The sequence below is a fragment of the Diplotaxodon limnothrissa genome, linkage group LG14, assembly GCF_057381915.1.
Source record: "Diplotaxodon limnothrissa isolate DT_005_m linkage group LG14, D_limnothrissa_male_GT1.1, whole genome shotgun sequence".
Lineage (NCBI taxonomy): Eukaryota > Metazoa > Chordata > Actinopteri > Cichliformes > Cichlidae > Diplotaxodon > Diplotaxodon limnothrissa.
In genome coordinates, this window is record NC_140609.1 from 22,716,558 (window position 1) to 22,741,936 (window position 25,379).

Sequence of the window (25,379 nt, forward strand, 5' to 3'; positions counted from 1 at the left end):
CCACTGGATGCACTGCTGTAAGAGTGTGATCAGTACTGGATCCCATCTAACCAATCTTATTAACAGATGTATAAATTGTTTAAATCCTTTGTTTAGTCATCCAAACGTAACAAACCATTTTAACACTGCAATAAAATAAAAAGCTCACGAAAAAACACAGGGTTTTCAAGGGTCTTAGAAGAAGGCTGCTCTGACCTGGGTGACTTTGATATGGTCTTGAGGCGAAGGCTCGCACAGTCCTGTCAGGTCAGGATTTTGAGTCCGGCCATCAGGGAATAAATAGCTGCAGATGTAGAGACACAACAAATTAGTAAATCTATATAAAGTATCCCTGGGTATTTTGGCAGGTATGTTAATTTAGAAGTAATGATCATTATTAGTTACTGCAATTATGTGGCATGTATACCTAACAGGCTGCAGTAATGAAAACATCTGTTCAGTCCATTCATTCGCTACGAGTTTGTGCATGTACAATACGTGAGTGTTTTCTAAATGAGTCAGACTCTGTAATTACCATTTGATAAATGTTTCGAAGATAGAGGCGGTTTATAAGCTTTGAAAAGTTTTCAAGATTTCCCACTTGAAATCACCATTTGATTACACGGTGGAACAGACCAACTATAGCTGTTATTAAACAAAGGAATCAGCGCTGGCTTAAAAAGATGAGTTTTACGCCAGTCAGCTAAATCAACAACTCTATTGTGGTTAGAACACTGGAATGATGGGAACATGTAAAATGATATGTCTGAATTGGCTTAGAGCAAATCTCACACACAAAACTGTGCAAGCTTTGTAGGAAGAAAGGACAGAACAGGAGAACGAGAGAAAAAGAGGCGCTCTGCAAGTAAAAATTACATCGAATCAAGGGAATCAAGACTGAACCAGTGACAAAGACAAAAAAACAGAAGCTCAGAGCTCTGGATGGAAAGCTGCAAGAAAATGACATGATTTTAAGTGAGGCTCACAAAATGCCAGTTGACTTACAATCCTTCCCTGAAACCATCAATGAGAGCCTGGAAGAGGGGTTTATTATGGGGAATGGTCTGGAGTATATTTCCATCTGCAGTCACGTAGCCAATAGCCCACTGGCCCAGTCTTGTGCAGCTCAGTCGGAAGATGTAACTGAGAAGAGAGGAAAATTTTAAATAAGAAGAGCTTGAATGGTGTTAAATGGTCAGATTTAACTCTGAAAAAAGTAATAAAATACAATGAGATGAAATGTAGTAAAAGGGCAGCAGTGTCTGCAAAATGTGCACAAGAAATACCTTCCAAGTAAGCACAATCCAAATGAAAATATGCAGGCTGCATAATAAACATGCATAACAGAATGTGGCAAAATCAGCTACTTTTTTCTAATTTGCATTTTCATTACAATACTGAACACATATGTACATAAATATATACTAGATCATGGGATACACATCACAGACACACACATTACATTCCGTGTATATAACACATTATAGAAACATTAAAGCAGCTGCGTTTACACCATTGCCGTAGTTACCATTCGACGTTGCTAAAGAAGACAACTGGGACAGAACTGATTGTAGGAATGACAGAGACACAAAACCCATCACTGCTTATCAAAATAAAAGATCAATAACTAACATCAACTGCAACTGGACTAATACTGGTTCATAAGAATGACACTGTTGTGGAACTGGAGGTGAATGCACAGCATGTTATATCAGATAAAAATAGCCGTTTGTGCCGTGGGATGGACAGTAGAAAGGCAAGAACAAAACTGAAGAGATAAGAGATGGACCACTCCCCCCAATATGCACTTCTCTAGTTAACTGCACAAGCTGACCAATTTGTATACAGAAATGAAAGAAAAGAGGAAGGAATAAATAGGCTTAAAAATTGGCAAGACTAAGTGTTGGTCACAGCCTCGATGTTTAGCACAGAACTGTTGTAGCCATAGTACCAACATCATTCTCTTAATGGGGCACAGTAATTTAGAGCGTCAAAAACGCTGCACTCACATCAACCAGTAACTACTGCTCCAATGTCAACGTGGCCCTACACGGGCCAGGCCTGAAAAGTGACATCAGCTTTCAGCATACAATCAGGCCATTGATGCAAGGTACCAGTGCCATGCTGCCCTGGGTTCCTCACACACAAACTAAGACACATGAACACACAAACTTTTGCATTAATTGTGAGTGAATCTGGCATTAAGGTTAAAACTGTGCCCTCTCTGTCCTCTACCAGGGACAAAAATAGGACCTGGGTGCAACTATCCAGTTGCCAGAGTGATGATTTGATGTGTGAGACGTGTGTCTAATAATGTACAGAATCATGTTGCTCAGTGCTAAAATATATGTTGATAGAAAACTAAACTGTAAAAATACATGCAATGAAAGGTCACCGTAATGGTAGAAACATTTTGGGTATGAACTGCATTTACAAATGGGCAGTTATGCTTTATGTATTCACTGCACTGCACAGTGCAGTGCAGTGAATATGTGTTCTGTGTAGGGCTGCATGAACAGCAAAACAAGGCTTTTTGTTTTGGCCCCGTGTTGCATATTCTGCTTTTGCACCCAGCATTTTTCACCAAATTGTGCAATATGTCCAAGTAATCTATAGATTACAACAGACTGTAAAGTTACCAAGCAACTACAAGGTGGTACTGGTAAAAAGAAATGGTGATGCTCGATTAAGTTCCTATACAATTATCTATCTATGTCTGATATAGCTAATGCTTTATGAACCATGTTAGACATTCAGTGTTGATGAATATTTCACGAAGTCTGGTGTGGATGTCTGGTATCATGATATCTCACCTGCCAGGCTTGTGAATGAACTTTTGAAGCCGAGCTTTGACCTCATCGTAGGTGAGGAAGGCCATGTACCCCGGGTGAGTAACTGCCAAGCTGTTCCAGTTCCGCAGCAGGGATGACCAAGGCTACACACACATACACACACACAGAGAAAGTGAGTCATCTGATGTGTGAATGTACATGGCAGTAACAGAATGAGCACAGCAAGAGTGAAATATATTGCATCACTGGTGATATTCAAGGTTTAAACAACTGTTCGGCAAACCTCATTGTGATGTACAATGACCGGGATCAATCTGCGCAAAAAGGTATTTTAAGCAAAGCAACTCATTTGGCACCACCTGGATCACAGAATGAAGACTCCTAGACTTTAGTAGACTGCTTTCCATAATGTACATTCAAAAAAAAGAGAGAGAGAAAAAAAAGCCTGGTTTATAGGAGCTCATGTTTCTTTCTTTAAAGGCGACTTGACCCACATCCAGAAATGCTCACAATAACTAGTAAAAATTTAACATGAAGAAGAACAGGGAGGAAAAAAAAAAAAAATCATGCTACTCCACAGCACACTCACTGAATGCATGCTGTGGTGAGTAGGTGGTTCTGCAATTGCTATCGTTAGTCTGTCTGATGTGTGAAAGGAAGCAGAATTAACACATATGACACTTAACGTGAGCTGCAAAATTGAGGAGATGCAAACATGTTAATGAGACCCATCCAGTCCTCTTTCAGCATCACAATAGTTGCCCAAATGAAAACCTAACACTGCCAGTTGCCTAGTCCAGCTCCAGCTCCACCCTCAATCTAACCTTAATCACAGAGAGGGGGAGCTGGACGTGGTCCAGCGCCGCCCATTTGGCTCTGCAGTAAGCAGCACTTAACACAGGAAGTGACAAGTCAAAACTGTCTCCTCTGGACTCTTTTCTGGAATATATTTTATCACATGTCTGTTGTAGGCTTTAGTATTTTTTCCCCCTAACAGACTGCACTAAATAAGTGCAATAAAGTCTGATGAGTAAGGTTATATCCAGCAACTGTACAATTACTTTTCAGGTACATCTTAACGACATTTGAAGGGCAACTCATCCTAAACCACTCCGTTTTCACCTAACTGCACTAAGAATGCATGTTTTCTTATGTGCCTATTTATAATCAAATCATAATTCAGCCTAAAGATATTGCATGAAGAGAGATGAGATATCTGAGAGGGCTTTTAAAGCAATATAAAAAAATAAATAAATAAAAATAACAGTCTGCTGCATATCAAGGACTAAAGCTTAAAATGGCCACAGGCTCACTTCCTCTTCTGCGTTTGAGGACATTTAGAGGAGGACGTTTTTGTAAGAGGGAGTGCCATAGGAAATGTCTGTAATCTGTTTAGGCTTCATTAAGCCTGTCAGTAACATACACATAAGTAGGGGTGATGTCACTGAGGAATAAACATTAGCTGTTGCATACAAGAAATTGTGGTTCACTCGAGAGATCAGTGGTTCTCATTCGATACAGTTTTAATTGCAATACTGATGCAAAGAACTTGTACTACAAAATACAGATAAGCCCTGAAGAAGGTAGATAAATGCAGCCTTTGTGCTCCCCTTCCCAATATCCTTTGCTCTTTTTTTTTTTTTTTTTTTAATCTGTCCTCATTCTATACTTAGAGAAATTTGCAGCACTTGCACACCAGAAGTATATGACAAAATGGCACAGAAACAAATGCGCTGCTTCATGATTGTGAAATATAAATTGTGGGTTGTATTTAGCCCTTTACCTCTGACACAGGATGCAAGTAGACAACCAGTAATATGAGCTATAAAACACACAGTTAATTTAGGGGATAGCAAAATAAAAGTTTAATTTCTTAACCTCTCAAAGATTTCATGTCAAAGAAATTCTACTTCTACTATTCTACTTTCAACCTTGCTACTTATTACTTTTCTGGAAGTAATAAAATACCTCAGGGAAGCACATTTAATGACTCTTTGAGAAAGATCGCAGTGTCGCTCTCTAGCACAAACGGACTTATCTAGGCCACATGATGCAACAACAGATGCCTATTAAAGAGTGAAAAATAATTCCCGAACATATCCTTGTGTACTGGCTGGGCAGAGAAGGAGGAAACTTTCATTGTCAGTGCTGTCTGATGGTGTATATACGTCAACAGACATCCTGCTAATAAGTTGATAGAGTTAGCTGGAAAAAAAGATGCGGCTGATTAGTTTAAGTTCATTATGTTCTGCTTAAATGAAATCCGTTTCCTAGACCAAGGCTAACAAACCCCTAGGAATTACTCTCCATCTTGGTCTTCTCTGTCTCTCTCTTCCTTTGCACATTTCTGCTTTCATTAGCTCAGGAGACCACTATAAAACAAAGAGAAAGATGCAGTGTGCATCTGTGTGATATCTACCTGAAATAGCCTGGTGAATATGTCAAACTCAAAGACGGAGATGTAGTCATTGCAGGTTAGATCTATGGTGGACTTTAGGGCCATAGCCTCCAGCCCAGAGCTGATGGGATGAAACTCATGGAGAGACTGACGGAATACCTTCCAAGGCACAATGGTTCTGTAACACACAAAAACACACATTGGATGATGACATCCCCTCAAAAAAAGTGTAATAAAGCATCAAGAATTCAAAGCTCATAAATAATGATTCTTAAATGTAGGCTACCAGCATGCTGTCTTGCACAATGAAGGTAAAGGTGCAATAAGAGTTTTGGTTTTAACTTGTGAAATGCATGTAGCATTTCACAAGAGCATTTTACAGGTTATGGTTGGTATGTCTGTATCTAACACGCAACACATACCTCGAAATGCAGCCATGAATAGCCTGTGTGTAAAACCTACAGTGATTAACATCTGATAAAGAGGAAATGCTATTATATTCAAGTCATCTTTGTACTGGACATAAATATAAACCTGATGTGAACTGAATTTCAGTCCTTTGACCAACATTTTCAATATACTCAACTTTGCAATATTTATGAATCCCTTTTCTTTTAGGGAATAATTACGCATACACACTAACGATTGTTCCCTAGGATGATTACATCCCCTTGGTATCTGACTTGTCTGTGTATATAGTGACTGATTAACCAAAATGTGCGCACAGAACATTAGTTGTGTCCATAGTTGCATGTGAATAAACCACAAAAAGACATTAGTGTTCTTTAGTCACTGGACCAACATTTGTCCCAGGGAAGATATTCATTGTCTGATTTCTGTGAAAGAAGGCAAAACCTTCTCCTCTCAGATGTTCCACAGAGTCATGTGAGAGGGGAAAGAAAAAAAAAAAAAGACCCTTTTCCTCAGCAATCCTGTGAAAAACGGAAAATACCCCATGATTGAACAACTTGTAGAACCACCTTTAGCACCAATAATTGGAAGTACCGTATTTCCCGGACTACAAAGCGCACCTGAATATTAGCCGCATAAGCTAAAATCAGGGGAAAATCCTGTTTTGTACATACATTAGCTGCACCTGACTAAAAGCCGCAGGGTTCAAAGCTTGTGCAAAAAGTAGCGGCTTATAGCCCGACAATTACGGTAATCTTATTTTTTCTCTCACATTGCTGCAGAGGAATTGGCCTGCTCTTCTTTCCGTCGCCTCAGCACACTGAGGTTTGTGGGTATTTATGAATTCACAGCTCTCTTAAGGTCCCACCACAGCATTTCAATCAACCTGATGTCTTGAATTTGACTGGGCCATTACAACACCTTGATTTGCTGCTGTGCTTGTTGTGATCATTACCCTGCTGCGCAACCTCACATATGATTCTAGAATACTTTGATACACAAATGAGTTCGTGGTGAGCTCGGTAACTACAAGGCATCTGGGTCCTGTAGCTGCAAAATAAGCCCAAATTATCGTCCCTCCATCACCGTGCTTGACAGCCGGACTATTGAGTCTGAGATAGAGCTCTGTAGTCGTTTGAGTTTGTTTTCTCCTGAATTTGCTGGGATGTCCACTGATGTACTGATGAGATTGTGGCATTTTGTTAACACAAATCTGAACCATCCAGACCAGCAAATAGCTGAAACCTTTGCTTTTGTAGAGCTGATCAAAGTTGCTGATAATCAATAAATCTAGTTCATTTGAATGGCTGCTATTTATCCTCTCAACTCCTGTGGAAAGGAGCACTTAGTTTTTCACAGAACTACAGATTCTCTTTTCACATCACCATATATCTTCTTACTGATTAGCACTATTGAAGTTCCTTTTTACAATTTAAAAGTGACTCTTTAAGTTTCCAGGAACCACTATGATAATACACACACAAATGTGCTTACTTATCCCCGAAGGCGCGTCTCCAAAACTCTGCAGCATCTGCCTTAGTGATGCGGAAGTTGTCACCCTGAAACAGACCATTGGGGAAGATGGCCTTCAGCTCAGCCAGCATGTGGCTGAAGATCAAAGACAGCTTGGTAAGATTCCTCCTGTGGAAGTCAGGAAAAGAGGGAAGACTGTCAGATTTAACATGTTAAACAGTGAATTGCTGTTAGATGTTCACCAGACCGTGCAAAGGCCACAAGAGAGAAATGCTGAGTAACATTAGTAACTTATTAGCATCACAGCTGGATTTTATTCAGATTATACCGTGTGTATTATTTACCAAGGTTGGAATTTCCAGAAAACAAAATCTGTTTTTGAAATTCAAAAGTAAAAAAAAAAAAAACCCCACCAAATACACAACCTCAGTGTTAACTATAGTTTTAACGTGTCACACACAGTAGTTTACGGCAAATAAGCAGAAGTCAACTTAGTGTCACAAGCTATACACAGTGAGAAAACAATGTTTTCAGCTAACATGAGTGTATTCAAGTACAGTTTTACTTGTGGATAAAATACTGGCGAAAACACTGAAACAGAAATAGTAAATATTCAAATGCACATCAAACATGCAGTTTCCTGAGTCCACCAAAAATAATAACCTATTTAGCATTCTTGCTTGCTCAGCCATCTGTGTCAATGCAAAAAAGAAATGCAGTGATGTGCTGTGGATGACTGTCAAGTGTTCAAAAACAACCCAAAGCATATTACACAAACACACCCAAACATACAGTGTCACATGGAATGTGACTTTCTGTTCTTTTTTTCCTCCAAATGGAGTTGAGGTGGCAATAGGATTCAGTGACTTACAAACTGTTAATTGGCTGATAAATAAGCCTACCCTTCCCCCCATGTCACTGCAAAATGTATATAACAAATACATCAGAATATACAATGGAAATGATGAGTCTGGTAAAACATGAAACCCTTATCGTTTCCCTTTGTGTATGACTTCTGACTACTTTTCATCCTATTTCATCTGTTTGTCAGCCTGTTATTCAATCTATGTTAGTGAAAAGGGGGGATACCATCATGGAACACAAAGAAATTTGAGATTTGAATGCGAAGTGCAGGCTACCATAGAGATAACAGATTCTTGCTCCTCAAATCTGCCGAAACATGGATGGTAGTTAAAAGAACGGGCTTCCAGGTTTAAATAACAAATAAATAGCAAATCAGCTAAGGACATTCTTACTGAGAATGTCCTTAGCTGGTTCTATGATCTAGAAATAGCTTCAGGTTCTTGCATACATTTCACAAGTACATGCATGCATGCATCTTTAGAGTGAATACGATGCAAAGGTTAGGACATCGTAGTACATAGGTGTGACTTCAGTTGGTCAACAACAAAGGAGGAAATAACTGAAGAGCATGAAGCCAAACAAGAAAATGACATAAAGATGAGAAAATACTTGACTGGGAAATAAGAGAATGAATTTGAACATTATCACCATGCCCGTGCACCACATCACAGCATTATAAGCGTTAAGCTGAGAAAGCGGTGATTTACGAGGCGGCACAGAAGGAGATTGTGCTTGGCTGTCGGGCAGGGTGAATTGACATGCACGAGAGAGACAGCAATGAAAGCGCGGCTACGCTGCAGCTGCCCCACACTACAGCACACGCCCTATGAGTGGAAAAGCGGGGAGTGGAAAGAGTGAATGAGGAAGCAGGACAGTGACCAGAGATGGATGAATAAGATTAGTGTATATTGACATCCTGCCAAAATAGAGTAGTACTTGTTAAGAAGACCATTTACCACGGAGGGGTATACAAGAATCTGGGGGGAATGATGCAAGGCTTGCACAAGTGTTTTACACTTACACCCTCGCGATAGTAAATGATGACAGTAATCACTCTTGTAGTCCTGATGTCTAATCTTTTTAAATGCTCTGCCCACTTAAAATCTACAGCAAAGACTTGAAGCTAGATGCAATGACTGCTGTTGTCTTTGAAGTCCAGGCTAGCCTCTTCAGTGATGAAATGTGACAAATGAGACCAACTACTCCCAGCATTTCCCTTAGGAGCTCATGTAGCTCTATTTAAGAGCATCTTCCCTTTCCAGCATCATCTCAGGAATGACAGATGTTTGTGACACTATATTTCTGTGTGCTTTCTTCAACAGCTATCATCTCAGCAGGAGGTCGCCCTCAGTTACTTCTGCTTCCTGGCTGTACTGGCCTGCTGAGCCTTAAAGCTGCTGCCTTATCCTTTCTTCTGTCAAGCTCTCTCTACTCTGTACTTAGATCTAAGTTACAACAGCCCCCTCCTGCTTTTCTTTTACCTACAACATAATCACATAAAGAGTCTTCACCTCTCTCAAGTTTGTGTGGAATTGCTCTCTCCTGACTCACAGCTTTCATTTCATTTTCATGAGGGTTACTTTGCCATCTTATTCATCTACTCATCCACTCCCTTCATCTCTGAACCTAAAACATTCATGGAGACTACTTAAGTGTTTGAGCTTATAAAACCATCTCTTCAAACCCACCATTTAATTTAAATTCTAATTCACCAAATGTAATAATACATTTGAATATAACCACTTGGGGTAGACACATTTATATAGGCACAATGAGCATTGAAATTTGGATCTTAACAGATTCAAAGTTTGAGGTGAATTTCATGTGCACTGAAGGGGAATAAACTGAAAAGTTTTTGTGGCCAACTTGTGAGACTGAGAAAAAGTAACAAATCCTACCAGGTTCAGCTAATCCTTAGATCACAGTGGGATAAGTTCAGACAGAAGGTAAAGCAAAAACATGCACTATGCATCAAGTCATTGGGGGAAAAAAGTGTCTTTTTTGGTTCAGTCTTACTTTCCAGTGTATGAATGTGTGTGTGAATGGGTGGATGACTGAATGTGTAAAGCGCTTTGGGGTCCTTAGGGACTAGTAAAGCGCTATACAAATGCAGGCCATTTACCATTTAACTCTTGTGAGAAATCTGGATGTCGAAGCTGACTGCTAAAGATGCTTTTGGCTTTAAAAATCAAGAAACTACCGTAATAAAACAGATCAACATGCAGAAGAAGCTGCTGAGGCAAGTTAATTAAGTTGCCTAAACTACAAAAGCACCAGAAGCTTCATACAGGAAGTGGAACTATGTAATTAGCTCAGTCAAAAATGGGACTGCGCTCTTACTTGCTGAGTTTGCAATGATGTTTGGTGCTGCTAGGCTTTAGATCGAGATCGATTTCAGTTAAAGCAACCTGCATTAGCAATTTGCTATCCATCAATCTTGTGTTTTGTAAGTAAAAGGTACAGTGTGTAGTGATTCGATTAGTGTGACTCACAACTAGAGAAGGAGTCTGAAAGTTAACATTGGTCCTACTAGCATCACAGTTTCACAGCTGTCTATGGCACAATATTAGCATTGAAAATAAAACATTGTATATTTTTGTCTGTAATGTTGAGGAAGCACTAAAATTAGCTGAGTGAATATTAATATTCAAAGCTAAGATACAAGTTAATTTAAACTATAAACTGATTTAGTATCTCTCAGCCCATCTCACCCTAAAACAGCATCTCTGTACTGTGTGTACACTTGGCAGTAGCCAATACTTCAATAGCCAGCTTTACAACAGTCACTACTATTTGAAGTGCTGTGCCAGCAGCGACGATGAAGAGTAAGTGTGCTACAATCATACAAAATAGCATGCTGATATAGACTGTCATATACTTCTATAGTGCTCTGTTTTTCCTGTAGTTACACTGTCATTCTTAACCACAGTCAAAGGCCAAACCTTTTTTTGAACACTAGGTTTTTGTCCTCCATCCCCCTCATACTATAGAGTGACCTCTGACCTTGCAGCTGGCTGCTCCCTTCCTGTTTCCTGCTGGTTGTGATAAAGTAGCACAGCTAGCCGGCCAGTAATGCATTACGCTACGTTAATTCACCTCAGCACAGCCAGCATGGGTCATCCTCACAGAATGAGAGCTTTTCTGGACTCGCGATAGCCACAAGTAGCTTTGGTATTATCACGCAGCTGTGTTATCGCTTGTGCTCGAGGCCAAAAGGGAAACGCAGATCAAACACAAGCCGTGCTCGGCAAAGCTACCAGAAAGTCATTTACAACATCATATAAAATAATTAAAACTAGAGCAGAGCTAAGTATGTTGAGGACAAATCCAGAGACCCGAAAAAACATAGGCCTATGTTCGCCTCCTTCACTCCCAGTGGATTACAATTTTATGTAATCCAGAGATTTTGGGGAAATCACAAGAGCAGTAAATTTCTCAATAGATTTGAAAAGCATTTTTGAGGAAATACACCAATGTGTCACATTTGCATCGCATCATAAGACTATCATGGTGTTTTTTTGTTTCTGAGTCTGTGGTTGGCTTTTTCAGTTTGAAAAATTCCTAAGAGAAACAGACAACACAGCCTCAGTACACCGAGCAGTTACAAGCTCATTTACTACAACATGAGAAGCCACTGCTGTTTCAGCAGAATGCAAAGCGCTGTACACAGGACACAGCCTGCAACTGTGTTAATACCACTGATTAAGATTTGGCATATTAGGTATCTACATCATGAAGATAAGTTCCCAAATACAAGTATTTCAGAACAAAGTAAATTAATTTCCAGAATTAAATGTCAGAATGTCAGGAGATCACACACACACACACACAAAATCCATTAGACCAGTCAAAGCTCTCTCCAAACTGAAACACTCTTACAGTCCTACCATCCTGTACTTTTCAGGCACTGACAGATCACATTTTTATTGACTCATGATGGTCCAGGGAAATGGGGAGAGCACTCTCCATCAGGGTTAATAGTAACTCCAGCACTGAACTTATAAATAAACAATGTGGTAAACTGTGATAAAAATATACAAAGATATTAAAAATGAATGTAGCTGTTGTACTGGAGTGTACACAATGTGTATGAAATTCTGCTTTCCGGTTTGCCTCAGTCATCACTTTTAAACCTCCAGAAACTGGCCTCATTCCAGAGCAATATCAGGAAACGGCCATGACAGCAAACAAGCAACAACCACGAGACAGTGTGCTTTAGCAATGATCCAAGCACACTTATCTGTTCCTGAGCAGTCCTTAATAAATAAAAACATTGGGAAAATCTTTTCAAACGTCTTTCACAACATTTCAATGTATTTCATATTTCTTATAAACACTTTATCACAGCAGTAAATCAGACATGCTTAAATCCAGATTAGAAATAAATTATATAATAAACAGCTCCGTTTCAGCCAAATCCTCTCACATATCTGAGTGCATATCTGAGCTCATTTATCTCTGTGTGCATAAACAGCAACTGCTTGTTGTACCCTGCGAGGCAGAGAAGATAGATTATGGTGATTAGCATGATGCAACCCACTAAGTGAGGACTACATGAGTCGACTGCTCACTGATATCGCTGCGACATAAATAACCGTGATGCTCTGCTATTTGTGTGCCTGCATATATCCGTGCATAGAGCCCCAAGCTACGAGTGTAGGAAAATGTAATTGAAGCCGAAACACCCGCAGCCTCTGAAGTGTGAACCGTGTTTTCCATTCCCATCACCAGTAGCCGTTAGGCTAACCACTAAAAGCTTTCCTTAAATTACTCCAACTACATCAGCACCAACTAATCAACAAGTATTCCCCCTGTAGCATCACACAGAGAGGCTGTTTTTCATGTCATATCAGTCTGTACACGGAATTGAGCTGAGAAGGAAGCACATTTGGTGTGATTCATATAAGACTGAATGCAGCACAGAACAGCAGCGGTGGGGAAACTGAACAATGGCTTTCTCTAAAATGACACGTAACGCTAGAGTAAATCATCTTAAGGCTGTACAAAAATTTGGTTTAGGCATGAGTATGCAAAAGGAGGACTGAGCCCTATTCCCGTCACCCTGAGCTACATTGGGAGATTTCAGGGTGACTGTTCAATACAGTTCAGGATTAAAAGGTTTTGACTCTTATTTCCTTTCTTGTGAGGTGTAAAAACTAACAAAGACTTCAGTGAGAGTGTGTTTCATTTTCGTGGGAAACGTAATGCCGGAACTACTTCCTCTGTTAACAACTTCAAAATGATTAAAAACCTCAGCAGTACAGGGCTATCAGTTGAGATTAGCAAGTTTCTAACTGAGCTATTATTTCATATGAAATTGTCCATTTGAAAGAAACTCAATATTTTCAACAGCTATGATAAAAATGAGCTGGTCTAGTTAAAGCACAAAACTAAGGCATGTACTGATTAAGGAGGAATGAATGATATCCATGCAAATTTCTCCTCTATTCACTTTTATCTGACATAACAAAATACACTGCAGAATTTCCTCAACTCAATTCTATAATAGAAACAAACCTTTCCTACAGTATAGTAGCTAAAGTGATAAGACGGGTTTTTAGATAAGCAAATTCAAAAGCTGTGTCCACAGAGACACCTTTGTTTCACGTGGATGTCAGGTACATTTACAAAAATATAGGAAGCCATGCTATAGGAAAGCTTTTTCTCAGACACAGTCATTTTTCTTTGTCCACGAAGGCTTGAGTACATGAATTTTTGACAATACAGCAACACTGTGAACAGCTGGAAAATAACAGTTCATGCTAGGATATTTTATTCATTCAGGTCTTATAGCATTAGCAAGATGTGAGTGGTGCAGCAAAGAAAAATTAACTTTGAGATGGATGATTAGGACCAAAACAAATGCAGAGCTAGCGAGAGGCTCTGTCTACATTTGTGTTTTGACCAGAGATAAATGGAGCAAAATCATTGTTTTAATGAATGGCTGTACAGTAGCCCAGCTGCAGGGAACATTGAATGAGTAGAAGCTGGAGGAAGTTGACTGAGCATTGTAATAATATCACTGAAACATGCCTGGAATGCATTTTTCTATTGTGCAAAGGACTGGAGCAATGTGCTGTCACTAAGGGAAGTTGGAAGTAAGCACAGAAGGAGAAAGAGCAATGGGGTGAAAGGCTAAAGGGTGTGTGTGGAATAAAATGTTAACTCCTGAGTGTGGGGCTGCAGCTGAATGCTGTTTTATTATTAAATTATTACTTAATTACTTATTTAGTCTTTAAAAGGCACTGTTTTTATTTAACATTCCCAAGATAAAAACCATTTACCTTACAATGATTTAAAAAAAAAAAAAAAGTATACTAAGAGACAAGCAGAAAATTGTGACTAATAAGTGGTTCAGAGCATAAATTAATGAAATTAAATTTTATTTATACAGTCCCAAATCACAACAACAGTTGCTTCAAGGCACTTTATATTGTAAGGTAAAGATACAGAGAAAAACAAAAAAAACTCCAACAATCATATGACCAAGCATGAGCAAGCAATTTGGGAATGGTGGGAAGGAAAAACTCCCTTTTAACAGGAAGAAACCTCTGGCAGAGCAAGGCTCAGGGAGGGGAGGAAGATGGGACGAAGACACTGTGGAAGAGAATCAAAAATTTATCATAACTAATGATTAAATACAAAGTGCCAGTACAGGTGTTTGACAGATTTATTATTTCCTTGAACTTAGTATGTGTGCAAATGTTGTTAATGTGTACAAAATGGGAACAGGGAAGCAACCTAATCTGTTATACCTCACATGATGTGCAACGCCAAGCACGCAATTCACCTTTTTGTGCTAATCAACCATTTCTTTTTCTTTGCTTCCTTGTGGTTAAACAGGAAGCAAAGGTTTTTTGTTTATTAATGTCTGCTTTACATGAAGCTGTGTGAAACCTGAGTGATACTGTCATCAGTTTACCACAAAATGAATTCTTAAAGAAATCCTAAAAATAGCTCTGCAAATGTGATCCTTTTGCTGCTTAAGGTGGTTTAAGTCAGTTAGGGACATTTCGTTTCATCTTCAGATATGAAAAAGAAAAGGGGTGGGTGCTCACAGGGGATACTCAGAGTGCTAACAGGGTTTTGTCATAATGTCTCACTAACAGAAGAGTGGTAGAATACAGCTAAGATAAATTAGATCATATTACATAAACACCAGCACTGCAATTATTATATTTCTGCAGTGCAGACTATTCCGCAATACATGACTGTGCAGTCTATAAGCTCACCACTTCCTGTAACCAGCTGGACCTATCAACGGTGGTCAGGATGCGATGGCAGCTTAGCCCAGGAAGATGATCAAACAGACTCTCTCAGAGAGGTCAAAGCTGTATCCGGTTAGACCCATGGGAGGGCAGGCAGAGGGGATTATCTGAGGACACATTGATCAACCCTTCTACTGTATGACTATTCTTAGAGAATGTGCCATGAGTAATGTTTAAACACAGTCTTCCTATCCTGTTTGCACATAAATGAATAAACTGGCTTGAAAAAAAAAAAAGAGAGAGAAAAGCTGTATTAATCAAGAAGAGATTTGGAAAGTCAATTACTTTCAACGTAGACCAATTAACAGCCAACAAGAGACCACAGTTACAAAACACTGGGCTGTTAAGTGCAGAAGTAGTGACTGGTCATTTTTTATAGCACAATATGGTCTGACTTTGTAGCTCTACTTCCTGCTTAGAAAAGGAAGAGCTTTAAGGGCTAATCCTACTCTTCTAGCCATCTTGAGAACAGGCAATAATGTACATTTGGTCTTGGGTTGAAATTTAAAACTAATCTAAACTGTATATTAAAAATAAACTAACAGTCTGGCTCTTTGTGAACTCCTACAGCGGAAAATGTCTCGATTGTGCTGCGTAAAGCCAGAAGAGGAAGTAAGTGAAGCAAACAAGGGGGAAGTGCTGACTGTGTCATGTCGATTCTGACCGAATATGGGTTGTCACTGTTAATTAAGTTTTGCTTAGAGTCGACTCACTTTCATCTTACCCTCTTCGACTTTCAACAACGAACCCCCTCTTTTTCCTCTCCTCTGTGACTATGTTTGCACCTCGTTTCCACCCGACTCAGCTGCTCCCACAGTCAAAGCCCAAGCGAAAAGTGTTGCTCAACAAACCCAGGCGTATACTGTGCTACCGCGACTCTGCTTCATCTCTAAAGCTAAACAATCTGCGTGGCTTATGCGTTAGTGGGGGGCTGGATAAATAGAAGCCAAAAACTGCGGAGAAGTCTGCACGACATCGCATCACAGCATATCCACCCACTTTTCATTTGGGGCTCTTATAACACACTTGAGATCCTTCACTTTGATTTGAAAATAGCCATAAAGCCCAATCATAGACCCTGAAGTCAATGGCTGACAAGCACTGATGTTGGCTGAAGTTAAAGTGGTGGAGATAACAAGTGTCAGTCGGTCTTGCATTTTCATTTTTCTATTTGAGGCCCATATTATCCTCATCTTCTGTTTAACCAAGTTTCTGTTTTATTAGTTTCCTAGCATCTCTCCGTCATTGGTCAATTCTATAGCATTTTTAAGTGGGCTGACACCCATTGGTTAGTGTCACTGCCACTGCCTTCTCCTTTGAGACAATGGCAGTCTTTGTGTGTAATGCCTGGCTACTGTCTGTGTGTGTGTGTGTGTGTGTGTGTCCATTTCCTCTCCTTCAAGCACGATTTTTTCCCCTTCTTTCTGCACAGTCTCTTGGTCCAATCAAGCAATGATAAAAACAAATTTCACAGAGAAATTGACACAATGTCTAAAAACAGCTTTATCGCCTCATGTCAAATACAGGAGTGGTTCACATAGACATTTCCTCTTCTCTCTGGTTGCTTTGGCATTTTTTTGCTTCTATGTCTGCAACATTACGGTCATGGCAGCTGAAAGAAAACAATCTTATTGAGGAACTGAGCAACTAGATGAGGATGTACATCTGACAACTGACTTGATAAAATGATTGCTTAATTTAAAAGAAAAAAAAAGACTATGTTCAAAGGAAACACCAGGTTACACCAATGTGTGAAGAAACATTAGAACCATGTATTTCTGATTTAGTTCTGCAAGTGATCAAGTGATCTAGCCTTGGAGGGAAATTTACTCCGATCAACTAAATTTCTACCAAATTTTAGCCACCTGTGTTCGTTTTTATTGCAATAATCAAAATCTGGTGGTACCGATGAGCCCACTTTTAAGCCATTTTTTTCTCGCTGTCATTCAAGCCATACAACAAATCCACTTCCTCGTTGCAGGCATATAAATAGTCTAAATCTTCACTTTCCTTTCACGTATGACTGTAGACTTTTCAGTGCATTATTACAAAGAGCATGCACAGCAACACTGGAAAAGCAACTATCCACAGAGGGCTACTATGTGAGCCAATTTGCTGCACACTGACTCTGCTCTAGAGGTTTTTTTTTTTGGTTTTTTTTCACAGTGGTGAAGCATTACAGCTGTCCAAAGTAAACCACTAGTGGCTTCTTCAATGACATACATTTTTTGGCTTCTCTCTCTCTCTCTTTTTGACTGCACGTTTAATCTTATCACAAGTGCTTGGCAAAATTTTGTTTTTGCAAACTTTGAAACTTTCAGACTTTTATTTCTATTGTTATTATCATTTTTACTAAGATCAAGTGATAGTCACACTCCTTATTACTGTAACAAAGTTTACAGACTTTATTAAAAAGTGCATACTAGTCTTAAATTATGAATGGTCGAATAAGTTTACTTGATTACTTGATCTTGAAACTAGAAAATTTATAATGCACAACACAAATAAAATTTTCCTGAGGTCAGACAATAGTAACATGGTTATAGTTACACTCCAGAAAACTCTGAAAATTAAGAAAATGCCAACAGCAAAGGAGGACTTAGCACACGGAGTATTACAAAACAAAACAAACAAACAAGACGCTGCCACAGTAATGTCAGTCATCATCCCAAGATGAGCAATGAGCAAGGGTGGGTAGCCCTGATATCATGATTGCAGACTTGTCCGTAACAAGTTGTTACAAATTCTCATTTCTTGCATATAAAGACACGGTTCTGACTCTCACAATGACCAAAGTCTACAAAATGTAGTTAATATTCTATTGAGCATGACTTGAATCATCTGTTAAGTGTTTACTGAGGTTACAGAGAAAGGGAGTCGATGGCCAATTTTCCACAAACTTATACTACTGGAAGTCTTTGTGTAACTGGAAGAGCAACTCCCTGTTGGCCATTAATTAATTACTTTTTTTTATTTTTTATTTTTTTATTTTAAAAATGCAGGTTTACCACATTTGGGTGTTCACTTTTCAAAGCTGGAAGCTGCTTCCATCTTATACATACAGTCTGTGGATTAGCACCAATATAACAAATAAACTACTTTTGATCAACTTCACATATAAGCTTTACTTGGCAGAGATGAACCACCTTGAGATCCCACACTCAGTACAAATATCAGCTTAGTACTGGCTAATACTGGCATAAAGCCCTTTCCTCACTAACGTCAGTAAATTTTGTTGAAAACGAAGCTTTAAGTATTAAACAGTTATAATAAATGTTAGCCTAGCATTAGCAATTACCTGATAGCAACATTATGCTGTTTGTTATCATTGGTAGAAGGTAGCGGCTATGGCTAATAATAAAATGATGCTTGCAAATGTTATCAGTCCCACCCATCTGTAATGTTAATTAGACAGTGTTAATTTAACAGGATATCACAATTATATTTTCTTTAATGTCCTAGACTAATCCTAAGAAAAGTCTATCGGAAACTAGATAAAAGGTCGCGGTCAACCTTATCAGCTCTGATCAGCAAAGAAATATGGTGCCAGGTCATTCATTCATTCTTATATATGACAACTTAAAAACAGTGTTGTTTTGATGTTATTGTTTCTATGGTTCTAAACTTTATTTAGAAAACAATACCTCTTAATTTTTTGTCAATCCACCTCCGGTCTCTCAATCATCCACATACCACTACAACAAAAGATTCCTACTGTCAAAATGCTAAAGGTCATCTTGCAGAAATATAGTAGCCTACAGTTGAAACTTGGATATCGCACTTATTATTTACAAATGTCTTGATGTACAAGTAGTAGATGTACTGTGTCAGGATCCTACATGTTTATTACTACTGATAGCGCCGCCTGTCTTACTGCTGGGATCCACTTTTGTGCCCTATAGAAAACCTGTTTATTCAGTTTGGCGGCTTAAACAAATGACTGTGTTTTCTTCACGCTGCAGGGAACCTTCAGGGTTTTTCGATTGGAGTTGGAATTGCCAAGGAGGTGCCTTTATGTGTTGAAGATAATGGAGAACTATGAATAGTTTTGCCCTATGTGTGGGTAGAACTTGTGCTGTCTTCCTTTGACTAAACTAACACATGCATTCTGTAATGTGCATTGTGAAAAAACAAATGATGCCTGGGAAACTTTGCCATGGTTAGTTTCCCAGTTGACATCTGAAGAACATGTGTGCTCAGGCAAAACTACTACCTGTAAGTACGATGTACTTGGTATCATAGTGGGTATTATGTCCTTTGACTATGGTCTCAGTTCACCCATTTTCAAATAACTTAGGGTCCAAAATCTACTGAAGATGGCAGTCTGTCATAAAGGTTTCCTTGACAACACAAAAAAAACTGCTGCAAGTCATCTTGCCTACTACCAGTGAGAAAAGATATTCTGGACAAAGTCCTTGCAGGCACAAAATCTGACGGCAGTTCATGTCATTTGGAGTGATCTGCTGTAAAAGGAAAAAGTATTCAAATCACAACAAAGTCCAACAGCATTCACCCACAGCATACATGAAACTAAAAGGGCGTCTGTAAATATATACAAAGAAGATCAGCTTCTTCCAGTATAGTCTGCACCTCAAGAAAGGCTGCCAGTTACCACTAACCTCACTTTATACTGAGGTTTTTTTGTTTTTTGTAAAAAACAAACAAACAAACAAACAAAAACACAACAACAACAAAAACAAAACCCAAATGGAATGTCTTTTCAATAATCTGAGTCTCTCCAAACAAAGCCATGACATCTACTTATTTTCGGGACAGACTATACACTTCACTCTGTTTCTAGATAGAGAAAAAAACTTCAAGAAAGACAAAAGAAAGAGACAAGCGGGAGGCACCATGTGACTTTTCAAAAAAGTAAAATAAACTACATGGCGAAACTATGCTCGAGTAGATGGCAGAGATATGAAGGCACAAAAACAAAGCAGCATGCAGGCAGGCAGCTGTAGATTAAGCGCCATTTTGACCACAAACGCTCACATGCTCAAACCACAACACATCTTTCCTCTTGTTTTGATGCTTCTTGAGCTACAGCCAGCCTTGGGGCTGGGGGTGGGAGCAATTGTTCACGCTGTACCTGCATTGTCAGAATTATTCACAATGAACTGCTGCATTAAGAAGGTTTCACACCTTGAAATTCCCGTTTCAGATGTGTTTCATTGAAGACAATGAACACAGCAGCTCAGCAAGGTTGAGAAAAGCATTTGAACTTGAGAAGGCAAATAATTTATAACATAGACACTGATACGATTAAGATGGGCATCTATTCCATGTATTTCATCCAGTTTTCTCACCTTGGTTGTGAATTCTCCTCATACATGCGTTCCTTGCCCTCCTTGAACAAGCTAATGGTCTGCTTGGTCTTCTTTGTCAGGTTCTCCATGAAGACCCGGAAATACTCATTGTCACCCAAAGTCTCCATTTTGCCCTCGTAACGAGACAAAATGGTGCGCAGGTGCTGGTAGGTGTCTGGCAGCAGGTCCAGGATGTAGGGAGGGCTGTTCTTCAGAGCCAGTTTGGGGTTTTGGCATAGCCGCACCACCTGCAGAAAGGGAGGATGTGAGGGGGAGGGCAAGATACGGTTAGAAAGAATACATAAGATAAAACTCAAGCTAAAAGATGTGGTAGAAAGTGAGTGATGAAAGAGCAGTTAAAGGGACAGAGAAACAGAAAGATAATCTGCACAATCCATTCCATGTGTCACTATGCATTTTCACTCTCTACATCACTAAGGTAGTATTTATATCATATAGAGAATTTCACATAAATTAGCTTCTTCTTGCATTAGAGCACTTATCTTTAGTGCAAAGTAGTGTCTGTGAGCCTAGACAGGAGACGTGCAGAACAGAAAAAGCCAATAAAGTTAAAAAGACAAAGAAAGTGTTCCCTAAACATTTTGTGAAGTTAAGAGTAGTCAGAGTGATGCAAGTCTGTATATTATGCAATCGAAAATATAGACAGAGTAGCAAAGTTTAAATACCTTGTGACATCTTAAGTTAGTTTACTTATCACCGTACTATCAGAATGACCTAGATGGCAAACTTACATTAATTATGTAGCTAGTCGCCTGCATTTTTTATTCATTTACTACAGCTACGCAGCATTTCATGTGAAAATATACATTTTTAAACACAACAGACACAGTTGGATGGTGATTTACACTCCCAAGTGTTTATCCAAATTGTGTCACAGGGGGCTGAAGTCTAGCTAACACAACAGGCGGGGGATACCCTAGACAGGTAGCCAGTCCATAACATGTCTAACTCAACGAGAGACAGCAGTTTCTACCATTTAATCCAAAACTAAAGCCAATTTATAATCATCAGCCAACTTAACCTTTGTGTCTTTGAACTGTGAGATAAAATTGCACCAACCAGAATAAAACCCATACAATTATGCAGGCTCAGTGAGAGAGTGCAAAGAGCTAACCAGCAGATTTAAACTTTTATGAAGCAATAGCGTTCTGCACCTGCTGCTTCAAAATATGCTAAAAGGGCCTGTGATGTGTCACATGTGGCTTTGACTTCTGACTGAACATTAAGTAGAAAATGCATACATATTGTGCATTGTGATTCAACTTTAAGAAAAAGAGATTTAGCTGGTGTAGAGCATAGTCCTAACCCTACAGTAGCTCTCCTTTTTAAGATATTACATTTTGTAAACAAGAATTCCTGCACCCTTCCCATCCCCTTTTGACTAGCATGTTTTAAGCATGTAGTCCCTCTATGTTCCACTTCTTGAGCATGTTTACAGAAGCTGTTAATGAGTTTACACTTCCCCATTTTAATTTGCACATCCTATGCTACTTCTGCCTTACAGACTCAAATTCTCTCTACTTAACATTTGGACATGATTGCCTTGCAAATTTGAAAAACCTCAAGTGAGCAACTTCGAGAACACAAATGCAAACAAAAGCCAAATTTTTTTTGACAAACACGAGTGTCTATCTACGAACACCGACTCACCCGAACCGTGAACGTGACAATCATCTGTCACATGGGTTTATAAAACATGTTAACCATGACTGGAACCAAGTTTATGACAACGTTGAAGACATTCAGGAGAGCGCATTAACATGTTTCATCCTCAAAAATGTGCAACAAATCTAACTGCAGTGTTGCACTTCGCCGGGTCAATTCATGAATCATTACGAAACACACAGCCAAACATTTTGGGTGTCATGTCCCGATTCCAGCCCGAGCTTTTATACATCTGTGTAGCCAGGCTGTCAGCTTCAGTTACTGAACAACTGTATGTCAAAAACAGGACGTGGCTTATTCTTTGCAGACCAGGCCAAATTATTGTCCACTGATCATGTGAAAATGTACGAAAGAGATATGGCAGGAACAGCATTACAAGAATGTCGTTATGAACTTCCTTGCTTCCTCCATTTAAAAGGCATCAGTGTGGCATTGTGGAAGTAATGAGACTTCAAAGAGCTCAAACACTTTGTTTATTAATCATCATCAATGGAAAAACTTTTTAAGTGTATTACAATTGTTAATGTAGTTTTATTTTTAGGCATATGAATCTATGCTGTATAGACTACATTGTTTTACCGTGCAACATATTCCACTATCATGATTCAAAAATTAAACTATACAAATATTAATGCATAATAAGTAAAAATAAAAACACCTTGATGATTTGGCTGATAAAAATGATTGAGTCTACCAAACTGAGCCGTGACTGTTGGAGAACTTAAAAAAAAAAAAAGAGCCAATATTACCAACAATGTGTCCCAATTCCATTAACCTTCTCCAGGCCTCCAAGCGCTTAGTGCTAACACTTGTGCCCAACCCTCAGCCAAACAAAATCCATGCATGCGCTGGTACAAGGTCACAACTGCTGAATGCTCTATGTCAGCATGTGTTAAAGCTTCTGACTTGAAGTAAAATGTTGATCCCCTCCGAGCTAAATTACATTCCACTGATCTTTCTGTCTCTCTCTCGCTCTCAGGTGATTCTACACCTGGTGTGATTATGTAGATTTTTCCACATGAACTTCAAGGTATTTTACAGGTTGAAGACAAGTTGGAGCTGGTTGAATTTTGGGGGATTTTAGCTGCAAACAGCCATTTTAAGTGCTTTCTCACACTTTAGTGAGACAATGTCCCCTAAACGTTTTCAATGTTGAAAGAGTAATAATGATTCCTCACAGCAGGAGAAGGTAATGTGGTATTATGATCAGTGTCTATACACTAAATAGAGTCAATCCATGTTGTAGGCCAAGCAGCAATCATCGTCTTGATACACTTGTTTAGTCCCAAAAAGGCATGAAAAAGAATGAAGACGAAGAACGAGCTGTGTAAATGTTAAGTACCTTTCAACTATACACCTCCACACCGCGAACAATGTCTTGTACGCATAAAACTGATTAAAATAAAAAATAAAAAAAATAAATGACTGTCTTAGATTATGATGTGAAATTCAGGGCTTGATATTGGCCAAAACTTAAAATCTTACTAAACGCATTTCCGTAGCTAATACTTCTGATTTTAGTTTAGAGTATTACTTTACCTAATTAGCCAAAAGGATGTGGCAGTGCAACAACAGAGACAAGAACAGGATCTGATGTTAAACTTGTTTTAAAACATCAGATAACTTATAGTTAATACAGGAAAGCTAAATTAAGAATACTGACTTTACACATTGACACATGCCCCAACTGTAAAACCACGGCCTGATTAGCAATTTGCCTATAAATAAATTGACAATCATTTTCTTTATCCACCAGAGAAAAAAACAAAACAAAAAACAACCATATCTTCATCATGAAAAAATAAAGTGATTTGAGCTCTTCGTCGCACTATCACTGAGCATTCAGGCAGCACAAAATTGATGTGACAACAGATAAAAATTAGCCACTGCAACAGATACAGATCTTGAAGAACAGGTACAGCAAGTAACAGAGGATCAAAATTTAACTTAGTTCTACGTGGGAGGTGTTTTCAAGGAGAAACTGCGTTATAGTTCTGCAGGTCTTGGTCAGTGGTATCTGTTGGTTTGTGGGTTCACTTTAGATAATACTAAATATACTTCTGCTGCTATTTTACGCAGTCCCATGGAGTAAAATCACTTTGGCACGTGAGGTATAGCTTCTTTTTTTTTTTTTAAAGGTAAGATATTCCTTTATCTGGCTGTTTTTCTTCCAGTCAATCAGTTTCTAAAAAAAAACATATTAACATGGCAAAATAATCCCTTCTGTAAACTGCAAGAGCTAGACTGATAGGTGGCAGGTAGTTTAATGTGTGGCAGATCAGATCAGCGGCCTCCCTCTTCTTTGGTCTGTATTAGACAAGCTTTCTACAGAAGTGTTGAACATTCACAGAAAACAAGGTGATAATAAAGATCAACGTTTCATTGCCACTTGTGTTCTTGTCTGTGCTAATTGAGGCTCGACTAAGCAAAACACACTTAAATGTGCTAGTAGTTTTGCAAAGGCATCAGTTTATAATGCGTCGCGTTGGAAGTTGAGAAACAAAAAAGCCGTGTGTGAATCTCACAGGAAACTGGGGGTCAAACTGTTGCAGGCTTTTTTCCGAGAAGTAAAGCAGTGAGATGACTCTCCCCTGGTAAAGACCATAGCTGGACACGTAAAATGCGTACTTTTCTTGTTCTCTAAACAATTTGTTACAATTTTCAAGGGTTGACAGACAGCTGACTATAGATTTTTCATAAACGAGCTACAGGAGACACCGTTGCAGTGCTGGGAGCCCTTGTATTTCAATTTCCTGTCACAAAGTCGTTAGATTCAGCTCTTATGTGACATATTTAAAGAATACTAACCTCCCTGTTAGAGCTAAAGATTGTGATATACCTTAAAATATTTAGCCGTGGTCAAACAATGTAACGCTATGCACCGCGGTTTCACAACTAAAGAGTAGTTACCCGAAAGTGTTAACAACCCTGCCAAGTAATAAACTAAGCCTTCCTATGCCAGTTAATATTAAGCTGCTACGAAAGTGGCGTGCCACATGACGAACAAAACAAGAGTTCAGGTTATCTGTGAGCTAAAGTTAGCTAACCATATCCTGTACCAGCCTGTTAGCTAACTTAGCAACAACAGACCTTCAGCAGGCGAAGATTAGCTAGCTTATCGCAAGTTAGCTACGGTTAGCTAGCAGTCGCTCTAGCCATCCGACGTGTAAGCAAACGCTAACGGCTTAACGTTGACAAA

At 39.0% G+C, this 25,379-nt stretch overlaps 1 protein-coding gene across 2 annotated transcripts in view; it reads right to left on the reverse strand.

Annotated features, from left to right (window-relative positions):
• cbl (Cbl proto-oncogene) overlaps window positions 1–25,379 on the reverse strand; it is a 33,340-nt gene that overhangs the window by 7,055 nt on the left and 906 nt on the right. For both annotated transcript variants that reach the window (XM_085370648.1, XM_085370647.1), the window contains 6 exons: window positions 20,495–20,742; window positions 7,075–7,221; window positions 5,191–5,347; window positions 2,793–2,914; window positions 985–1,122; window positions 196–283 (listed from right to left, as the gene is read on the reverse strand). In XM_085370648.1, coding sequence (XP_085226774.1) covers window positions 196–283; window positions 985–1,122; window positions 2,793–2,914; window positions 5,191–5,347; window positions 7,075–7,221; window positions 20,495–20,742 — 900 coding nt within the window. The remainder of the gene's footprint in view (window positions 1–195; window positions 284–984; window positions 1,123–2,792; window positions 2,915–5,190; window positions 5,348–7,074; window positions 7,222–20,494; window positions 20,743–25,379) is intronic.